The following is an 11,214-nucleotide window of genomic DNA, read 5'->3' as shown; positions in this document are numbered from 1 at the left end:
AATGTCCTCATCTTCGGAACAAAATCCTTACAGCCTAGTTCCTTTATGCCAATCAAATGATACATTCTCTACAAGCACTGGGATAGCCTCGGTACTTGTGACTCATTTTCTTCTAACCTAATCTAAGTTTGATGGCTTTACCCTCCCTTTGGAGTGCTCCAATCAAAATTGGATGTACTGGTGGTCTTCATTTCCAGGAGCTGAATTCATTATCAGGACTGCCAATGATGGATTCATTCAAGTATTTGCAAGATTTATTCGTTTATGCTCGGTTGCCGAAGCTAAACTACAGCCAGCTTGGTTGGGCATGTGCACTGCTACACCTAGGTTTTGTTGGAATGAGATTGACATTCAATTATACACTTGATCAATAGTTCAAAAAGGTTATGTGCTCCTCAATTACACCCATTACTAAGAGATCTTTGGCTATTAGAGAGAGTTTCGGTGGTTTCTAAAGCTTCTCGTATATTTTAGGAGAGATGCAAATCTGCAGATTGCTTAGAAAATGAAGCCTTTAAATCAGATTATATTCCTTTGGAGTTCTCATCTATGCTATCTGCAGAGATATATTATGTATTTTTCTTAGAACTTAGAGATCTATACTTGCTATTCTTTTTTTTTCTTTTTAGATGATACTGGGAATGTGCGTGGCCGCATGGTAAGCTATTGTCAATGTCCTTTTTATTTTGTCTGGTACAAATAATTCCTCTTATGAATCTATTATGCTCATTACTAATAATTGTTAAGTTTAAGTTTTAAGATGACAATGATTTAGAACAATGATTTAAATAAACCAATAATTAATATGAAAAAAAACTCATAGTTTCCCCTCTTCATAATTAGCTTTATATCCATTACAACTATAAGAATTATTAGCTTCATGTTTAAGTTCTCCATTTTTAAAAGCTCAATTATTTGTATTCATCTATGACTATGATAATGATAAAAACATATTAAACTAGTATCTTTTTAATCCATTTGAGTTCTAATGTGGATTTTGGGACGGTCGAGTATAATATATTGCTTTCCTCTATAAAGTATTCCTATTACTAGTTTTTTATAACTTTAAACTCATTGAATTAAGATTTCTCTTTTTTTAATGAAACATTGAATTAAGATATTAGATTTATTGATCTTTCTTATCATTTTCTTCAAGTAAATTCCTAGACTAGTTTAGAGATAGACCATACTCCTCTCATTGGGAGAGGATGCGTTTATAGGCTCCAAACTTAATAATAGCACATCAAAATCAAAGACTTATACTATTAATCATATTCTATTAGGCTAAAATTATCTAAAATTTAAAAATTAGATGCCTATATATATATAAAAATATGTATGCATGTATGTATGTGTATTTATATAAATATATATTTATATTTCACGGTAAAGGAGTCTCCAATCAAGCGACCAAGATCAGACGGACGAGGCCACTGTATCAGGACGGGCTCGCTGAAGGCCCTCCGGCGATGAGCGAACCCCCTTCGCCCCCCACTCGGTCAAAACCGGTCGCTGACCCTTCCTTGCCCTCCCTTTCCCCTTTTTATATATCTGCGCTCCCATTTCCCGCCTGTCCTCTCCCGGGATATTTCGAAACCCTAAACCCCTCTTTCGTCTAGGGTTTTTTCCAAGACCCTTAATCCAGTTTAGGGGTTCTCTTCGAGAGGAAATGGCGCTTAAACAGAAAGGAGGGGAGGTCTCGGGGGACGCCAAGAAGCGGAGGCGCGTTGGTTTCGCCAATATCGGTATGAAATTCGGCGGCAATCACCTCACCTTTCCCTCCGATCTCTCCCTCGTATTTCTCTCTTAAGTTCTTCTGCTGCTTTCTTGGAATTTTGTTCGCTTTATGGCTTCAAAAAGAGTTTAGGATCTTCTTCGAGCTGTCAGGTTGGTTATAGTCAAGTCTTTCTGCTATTTTCGCATAGTTTTCTCTGGCAAAACATATATTTTTTTATCCGCCAGATTTTATTTTGTCTTCTGTGAATTAAACCCTTGGAAATTTATCGTTCTTGAACGGCACTGCCAACTTTAGCTTGTATCGTCAAATTTTTTTTTTTTTTTTTTGCTACCAACTATTATTTCGGTATATTGTTTTGTTTCTTTTCCTACGAGGATGCTCTGCAAGTTGCCCAGAAGGAGCTTTTAGATATTGATGTCGATGTTCAGTATATTTGGTGCTATCGTGATGGTGGATGACCTCGGCTGGGCGCTTTTATTTTCAAAGCACTGTTTTTTTTTTTAAAAAAATAGGGGAAAATCAAATCTTTTCCAGAATTAGGAAGACTGAAAGGAGGAAAAGTATCGATTCTTGCCCTGGTTTCTGTTATGGTTTGCATTGTCTTGTTGATAATTATGCAATACGCCCTTTCAATTTTGTATACCTTGGTGCATATTGATCTTAAATGGAGAAATTTGATGAAATGCCTGATCTTTTCCGAGTCCTCGAACAGTTGGATTGGTCCATGCCTGTTGGGTATTGCGTTCATTTTCTGTTTTTGTTTTCAAAAGAGCAAAAAGAAAAATGTGCTGAACCAACCCCCCATATGATGAAACCAGTTTGCTTTTTCAAATTGTTTTATGAAAATCTTCAAGTTCAAGGTATTGGAGGCAAGGATTTTTTTGCTTTCAGAAATGAGCGAAATGAACTCTATGCTTTACATCAATGTCCATGTGGGAATTCACTGATTTTAATAGAAACAAAAGCAAAAATGTAGTAACAATGCCAAACAGGCCCTTAGTAACTCAAAACTTTATTGTTTTCAAATCCTATAAACTATAAATTTTCAACTTGAAGTTCACTAAACAACTCTTTAGGCATTCTTTTGATTAAATCAATCATGCATCTGCCTGCCGGCTGATGTTGTTGTGAGATCAGGTAAATATGATCCCATCTCATAAATCATTTTCATATATTGAAACGTGGAAGTATCGTGCTTTTTTCCCCCTGAAATGCCCCTTTCCATCAACTCCCAAGCAGCTTTGGTTCAAGTCATAAAGTGAGGCATTGTTCTTTTGGATCTGAGTTTATCTGGAGAGGTAAAATTAGGTCTCACCACATACTTGCCCCTAATTAAAGCTTCTGCTTGACCTTTAAGCCTGGTTTCTAAAGATTCAACTGTGTACCATAATAAGTTGAAGATATGCTGTGCAAGTCTATAACCAGACATGAGTTTTTGCCTTCTGTTCCAATTTTGCTGTTACCCAATCTTTAATTTAGTCACTCTATGTTTGATATGTCTTAATTGATTGGACTTTCCTAATATGCAAAATGGATATCCCAGATTTTTGGCATCAGGAATATCATATATCTCTATGTTTTGCACCATTCTTTCCAAGATTATACCAGAAGTGCCTCATCCCCCTGGGCGGCATTTACATTGGCATTCTTATAAAGTTGAAGGTCTATGAAAGTTTGTGAGAGACAGACATATCAATTGAAGTTTGAGTGGACTATTGCCTATGGAGATTTTAGAGGTGATATTTAATGGATGATGCAACAAGGAAGCTATACATGTCAAGCAGTTATTATTGATCAAAAAAATTCTGGGTATTATTTTCAAGCATCCACGGCTTGAGTTGATTGTGATAGTGGATCAGCTGGGTGAAGGAATACATAGAGAACCCATTACCAGCAAAGTGGAGTGAGTAATGATGTTAAAGTTGGTCCTTCCATTACAATTGCTTGTTACAATGATTTATGTTCTTTGTTTTTGCATTTTTTATACTTCTACAATGTTCTATGATTTTCTTTTATTAATAAACAAAAATTCACTTCCATTTTTATTCAACCCCCAATTTAGATTGTGTTTCAATTTTACATACAATTAGGATTTGATTAAATAGCATTTATCAATGAACATTCTAAGTAATGCTACCAAATTTTGTTAAACTTTGTGGGGGCACAATGGCTGTGTTATTGGACCCTATTTGCTTTACCATCTTATACTTGTCCTGAGCTTTTCTATGGTTCAATGTGATATTTTGTAGTTTAATGAGCTAATTTTTACTTTACCTTCTTCTTTTATTTGTTTCATTGTAGATGCTGGAGTTGAGGCAAATGAGTGCATCAAAGTTTTTCTTGGTATGATCTTGTTTTCTTTTCCTGCTAATATCTTGAAACCAATTTTTTAAAGTTGTAAAATTTATTTTCAGGTCTTAGCTACTGTAATATTTATCATGGGTAAAGTCATCTCAGTTGATTGTTTTTTATTATCATACCAGCATGCCAGCATGTAATAACCCTGTTGATTAAGCTGTCGATTGCCATTTATTTTCCCATTTTTCTTTTTCCATATTGAGAGTTGCTAGCTGATATTTTGGCAACCAATTTTACTTTTTTAACAGTTATATTCTTATTATTAGGTAATGGCATCAAGTGTTTTTTGAAGAGCTTATGAAATCTTAATATAACTCATATTGTTTTGATGCTTGGCATATTGTTATCAATGTATTCTCTGCACTACAGGGTCTCTTGCAACTTTGGTTAGAGTACACCAAGCCATTTGCACACATACAATCGGAATTAGGATGGATTGAGACCTTTTGCTCTTCTCATTAGATACAACCAAGGAATGTCGTACCGGACCGAACCGTCCGGCACGGGGCATGCCGAACTATCCCGGTGGGGAATTGAGATGGTTCTGGCATGAAAAACGGCGCATGTCAGTGCCGGGGAAGAAAAGAGAGAAAGAGAAAAAGAGAGGAAGAGAAAGAGAGAGGAAGAAAAAGAGGGAGGGGGTCCGCCGAAGGGCCTCCGGTGGGCCATCGTGTCCGTCGGACGGCGTAAATGCCTCCCGCGGCTCTGCAGCATGAAACAGGGGCGATCCACCCCAATTTTTCATATTTTTTTTAAAAAAATATTTTTTTAAATAAAGTCGGAATGGGATTTGCTGGCTTCACTTAAGTGATGCCGGCAAACCCAGTGCTGACTTCATTTAAAAAAATATATTTAAAAAAAACATAGAAACAGGGGCGGATCGTCCTTGTTTCACGCCGTGGAGCCGCATGGGGTGTAAACGCCGCCTGCGGGTCACGGTGGCCCATTGGAGGCATCGAAACGCCTCCTGTGGGCCATGGTGGCCCATCGGAGGCCCCTTCGACAGACCCCCCTCTCTCTTTTTCTTTCTTCCTCCCTCTCTCTCTCTATTTCTCTCTTTTTTTCTTGTCCGGTTTGGCTCCGTTTTCCTTCGTCGGTTCGGAACGGAACGGGGGCGTGCTGAACCGTACAGCCGGCTGGCCGATCCGCCCGCCGATATCGGTTCCGCAAACCTTGGATACAACTGTTTTTCTTTTGCACTTATTTATACCATATGTAGTATTACAGCAACATTTCAGTTGAGACATCATATGCCAGTGAAAATTCAGTGACATTTATATCATATGTAGTATTACAGTGACACCTTTGAATTTGTTGACAGACATTACGAGCCTTATCTCTTCGAGGCTTGAGTGTCTTGCTCTGGTTAACTAGAGGTGTAGGAACTGGCATGACATTTGTAAAATAATTTTAAAAGAACTTTTTGATGCAAGTAATAACGCTTTGATTCTCAGCCATTTTAAGTGCCAATGGCTTTAAGTTTGCGTGGACACAGCTATTTGGCTTTTGTTGTTCATGGGTTCTAGACAATGCTTAAACTGGCAAAGTCCAAGGCCAAGGTAATAATTTGTGGACCACTTAAAAAATTTTGAGAACTGCTGAATTTACCCATAGAACAATTGGAAGAAAAAGAAATACAGTTTATCATAGGCAAGCTGCGACAAGAATAACTTGCTTCCCCATTTTCTCGGAGAAATAAAAGCCAACCTCCTTTTAGCTAAATCGAGACTCAAGTGTAGCCTGTCCATGAAGTAACTCTGTATCTCTACAGATTTCTTTTGCCAAAGACAGGCACTCCTCAGTAGTATTTAGTTTTTTCAGTTTTATGCTTTTGATCTATCTAAAAGATGCTATTTATACTTTCAGTTTATTAACACCAGTATGACTTTGTGTTTGATTCCCTGAGTACAGTAAAAAAGGAAGATGAAGTGGGTAAAACAAGCAGCTATTGTATCGATCCGGTTGACCTGAATCTTTTTTTTGGTGAAGATGGAAAGATATATGGCTATAAAGACTTAAAGGTAATGCATGAAGTTTGTGCATGCATTTTAGATACATGATAATATTCTTTTGATGCATAGCTTGTCTAAGTAAACTCTGCCATGTTTTATTTCTTATGCAACTTCTTTTAAACAGTTTCATTAAGTTTGTTGGCAACCCTCGTACTCCAATATTTTATGGTCTTTCTCCTTCCTTGAATTGCTATAACCATTGTATTGGGTTTTTTGGTTATACTTGCCTGGTGAAGTACTACCTTCTCTTTTTGTGGCATTTTGCTTATTTTCTGTTTGTGTTTACCTTTAATGGTTTTTACGTGCATGCATTGATATTTATATAAAGCTAATTCCAAGTTAGTCTGGGCAAGTTCAAATGAAGAGAAGAAGGTCCTGTAAGGTGAGTGATGACAGGAGAGTGATGAGGAAAGAGGAGCAAAACCTACTGCCATTAGGGAATTGTGGAAAAACTGGCTGTCAGGGGGTGGACACCATGATAAGAATGGAAAGAGATGATTCCTAAAGTTGGCGCATAGTAATTAGACATTATCTTCTTGCTTGTGGTTGTAGTTTGTGTTTTCCTTCTAATCTTTTCATCTCAGGTGCTTGTACTGTTGCATGTTATCATCTCCTTTGCAGAATTTCTTTTATCTGAAAATATGCACCATTACATGACAATTGTAGCTGTGCTACCCATGGTTTAGTGGGTTCATTATTAAGGGACTTACCCTACATAGATTATTTTGTTTGAACTCTGTAATTTGAAAGTGTAGAGAAAAGACTTAGCCTTTTCCCACAAAACATCAAATCATCTTGACAGATCATATGATTATTAATAAACAGATTTCTATACATATATAGAGTTGATGCTAGATCTAGTCTAAGAAGTAAAAAAATTGTGATCAGCTCATTTCTATTTAGGCTACTGTAAAATTTTCTTGAAATGCAAATGAAAGCAAAAAAAAAAACTAGAGTTCTTCTGCCTTTTGTTTAAGTTTTTCTTTACTGGAACATAGTTTTTTTACATCATGACTGTTTTCTGCAGATCAACATATGGTTGAGTACTGTATCTTTTCATGCATATGCTGAGATTACGTATGCAAGCACACAGGATGTAAGTATCATCTACTCATATTTACTGCTTGTGGAATAGACATACAATTTAGCCATCATGCATTTCAGGATTTTTCTGCCACATATTTAGTCTGATTATCTGAACATGTGATGATGGGATCATATGATAGGTGCTATATTAAGTGATGCATCATACAATTGTGTACCCTTTGGCACTAATTCCGGAATACTTGTTATTTGCTATTCTAATTTGACACTGTTTTCGGACATTTTAGGGCTTGTTTGGCATCATTTTTATTTCTTGTTTCCACTCGTAAAAGTAAAACACAAAAATCGAAACATCAAACATGTATGTTGCTATTTGTTCCCATTCTATTTTCCAAAGTCGTTTTTATTATTTTAAAATATGAAAGTAAGAATTTGCTATTTTATTATTTTCAAAAATAAGAAATCTATGTTTTTTTTGCTATCTTTGCTGACACCACTACGGCACTACCATTATCGTGGTCTTTGCCACCATCGCCACCTTCACTGCTGCTGCCACCATTGTTGCCTCTGTGATTGCTGCAGCTGTTACTACCTCGACCATTCCGTGCTGCCACCCTTGCCAACAAAGTTGTCTCTGTCACCTACGCCACACAACTGCTACGTCTTGCCACCAGCACCACTGTGCCATCACCGCCTTTGCCACACTGCCGGCACACCCTGCCACCAACACCACCATCATTGCCACCACCACTGTTGCTGTCGCTGCCATTGTTACTTTCTTGTTTTAAAAATAATTGACTATACCAAACGTGTTTATATTTTTAAATATTTAGAAAAAAAGGAACAGAATTTTTATTTTTCTATTTCTGAAAACAAACAAAATGAAGCAACGCCAAACAGCACATTAGTGTATGATTTCTTTTGACACTCATATATGAAAACTTAAACCTCACAATTGTTAAATTGTAAAAGGTTACATTCTTTTTGTATAAATGCTATCCTAGAATGCATCAATGTGATTCTTTAATACCCTCTGAAAGTTTTGGGTGATTTGGTTTTACGATGTTGTAGATCTGGTATTACTTTCATTGGTTTAGTTGTCTTGAACCTTGGGACTTCAGCATTAAATGAATAAGAGTAAGATAGTTGCTTAGCAGGAAGGAGCTGATAAACAAATCAAATACTTTTGTTCAGAATGATTAGTAAATCTGAAAATGGTTCTTTCAGCTAACCTGGTAACTGGTTATAATGTTAGATTTTCTTTTATCTTGTTGTTTCTGGCTCATATTTCTAAATCTAACCACTGTCAATTCTTCAAGGGAGGAAAAGGAATTACGGACCTGAAACCTGCTCTTCAGGTAATTCACAGTTGTGAGAAGTGATGGTTCATCTTCAGATTCTCTTGTCTAGCATGATAAATGTATACCTTTTTCATAGAGCATATTTGGTGAATCGTTGATTGAGAAGGAAGAATTTCTTCAAACATTTTCAAAAGATCGCCACTATATCAGGTATAGCTCTGTTGCTCTGCTTCATTCTGTAGCTTTCCTTTTACTTAGTGGTAATTTACTTTTCTTTCTTTGTTTTCTGCTGGATTTTTGTATCTCAGAAATATTGTGTCAGATGGAGCAGTCCTGCATTCTGATTCCTTGAGGAAAGATGATCAGGCATCTGACATACACTTGGATGCTGAGGGCTCTACCATTGAGGTGCTCTCTTGTGGCAATTATAACCTGATTATGATAGTTAATGCACTGAGATCTGTACTTATAATAACACTATATATTTCTAATTTTAAAGGTTAACCCATTTATAAAATCATCAATGTTTAGCTGTTCTGGAGATAATTTTTTGATTTTTGAAGCAGCATGAAGTTTTTTCAGTAACAGTGATATTCTGTAATTGACATGGTGGTGCTATAAGATGTGCTCCTATGTATGATATGGACCACAACTCAGAGAAATTTTATCAACATGCGTGCTGCCTCTTACATCATGAATATTGGACATTCTTCATTTTGGACTTTCTGAGCAACAAATCTTACTAAGAAATAAACTTGCAGTTGTTATGCTGTGATTTTTGTTAACTTAAGTTGCTCATCTGAATTTTATTGTGTGAGAAATTTATTTTTAGTTAATATCTAATTTTAAATTCTTAAGCATCTGACATGGATGATAATTCTTCTTCTTTCTTTTTTCACTAGGTCATTCGTATGGAACTGCACAACTTGCCTGTTGGTTTGCTTTATAGTCGTCTAGTACCTCTTGTGCTGCTTCTTGTTGAAGGTACTTTTTAAGCTTCTGCTTATCATCTGTTGAAATTATCTTTGTTATGCTTATTTGGTAAATCTTGTGAAGATTAATTAAAAGGTAATTTCCCTGGTTTAGGTGGCAGGCCAATTGATGTCACGGATCCAAGATGGGATATATTTCTTGTTGTGAAAAAGTTGCAGGATCCTTTGGGGGATGGTATTATCAACCTAGTAGGTTTTGCAACTGTTTATCGCTTCTACCATTATCCTGACAGTACTCGCTTACGAATTAGCCAGGTTTGCTCTCAAATCTTCTCATTGATAGTATTTTTGGCCTTCTGGAAAAACACTAGCGATGCTTTAAGACTTTGTGATGTTGAATCAGCAGGTCCATATGAGGTGGCCCATCAAGAAAACACAGACCCATCTAGTACTCTTTTAACTCAACAATGCCCATACAGAAATAGACTAGCATAAGCAATTTCTTTTCCTTATTTAGGAGAAACCTTCTCCATTTCGACATAATTGATTGAACTTGTGAAGGTTAGGGGTGCGTTTCATTTCTTTTGTGGGGGCTTATATTACAGACAAGATACTATGGGCAATTCTTTTCCCTCAAAGTTCCAGGCATATGATTTTACTTTTTCAGTCAATGCTTGCATGCCATATCAAAGGATCATTTTTTTTTTTTTTTTGAATGATCATCTGAATGGGGTTTGCATGGATTCTGAACATGTCAGCTAGTAACAATTGATTTTGCGAGGGAGCAAACCAACTTTGATCTTGCAAGTTCTTGATTTTATATATTTTAACTGTAGTTACTGGCTATATTCATTCATCAGTTCTCTCCTGATTCAGCGAAAAATAATCAAAGCAGGGAAAGCTGAAGTTTTTAGCAGTTTTACTAACTGTTTTTGTCTTGTTTCCAGATACTAGTATTGCCGCCTTGTCAGGGTCAAGGCCATGGCCGTTGTCTTCTAGAGGCTGTGAATTCTGTTGCAATATCTGAAAACATATATGATGTGACAGTTGAGGAGCCCTCTGACTACCTCCAGTATCTCCGGTCCTGTATTGACACCCTCCGCCTGCTTGTTTTTGAGCCCATAAAGCCAGCCATCAGTTCAGTTGTCTCTTACCTGAAGGAAGGCAACCTATCCAAGAGAGCTTGCAAGTTAAGGTTCGCTCCTCCAGCTAATGTGATGGAACTTGTGCGACAAAAGTTAAAGATCAACAAGAAGCAGTTCCGTAGGTGCTGGGAGGTCCTTATCTATCTAAACCTTGATACTGAGAACCGGAGGTGCGTGGAGAATTTTAGGGCCTGCATCTCTGATCGTGTGAAAGGTGATATCCTGGATAAGGATGCTGAGGCTAATGGAAAACGTCTGGTTGAGGTCCCTAATGATTATGACCATGACATGACTTTTGTCGTGTTCTGGTCGCAGGCCGGCGGGGAATCAGACAGTATAGATAGCAAGCTGGAGGGAGATCCAGCAACTCAAGAGGAGCAGTTAAGTCAGTTGATCGACAAGGAAATGGAAGATATTGCTGAGATTGCGCAGAAGGTTTCTTTGCTCCACAATTCCTAATGTGAGAGCTGGGGGCTGCTAGAATATTGTCTGCTCGTTTGAGGTTAAAGCGAGCAGTCAGAAGTGGGCCTGACATGATGGAGAGGATAGATTGTAAGTTATAGCTGCATCCCATATATCAGTTATGGGCTCTGCTTTGTTGTTAAACCTTTTAAGGAACCGGATGCATGTTATCATAAACTCGCTCAAGTGACCTTTCAATGAGTTTTGCTGTATTTTTTTGAA

The 11,214-nt window shown here is 37.2% G+C and overlaps 1 protein-coding gene across 1 annotated transcript; it reads left to right on the top strand.

Annotated features, from left to right (window-relative positions):
• The first annotated feature begins 1,391 nt into the window (after positions 1 to 1,391).
• Positions 1,392 to 11,214, top strand: LOC105040128 (probable histone acetyltransferase type B catalytic subunit). Its single transcript, XM_073252858.1, has 11 exons — positions 1,392 to 1,508; positions 1,620 to 1,745; positions 4,040 to 4,081; positions 6,008 to 6,117; positions 7,136 to 7,204; positions 8,472 to 8,510; positions 8,590 to 8,663; positions 8,762 to 8,861; positions 9,356 to 9,437; positions 9,540 to 9,700; positions 10,333 to 11,214. The coding sequence occupies exons 2-11, from the start codon at positions 1,670 to 1,672 to the stop codon at positions 10,987 to 10,989; spliced, it is 1,410 nt and encodes a 469-aa protein (XP_073108959.1). The 5' UTR covers positions 1,392 to 1,508; positions 1,620 to 1,669; the 3' UTR covers positions 10,990 to 11,214.

Source organism: Elaeis guineensis, chromosome 2 (genome assembly GCF_000442705.2).
Source record: "Elaeis guineensis isolate ETL-2024a chromosome 2, EG11, whole genome shotgun sequence".
In the NCBI taxonomy this organism is placed as follows: Eukaryota; Viridiplantae; Streptophyta; class Magnoliopsida; order Arecales; family Arecaceae; genus Elaeis; species Elaeis guineensis.
The sequence above is the reverse complement of the archived record's forward strand: the minus strand, read 5'-3'. Positions and strand labels throughout refer to the sequence as shown.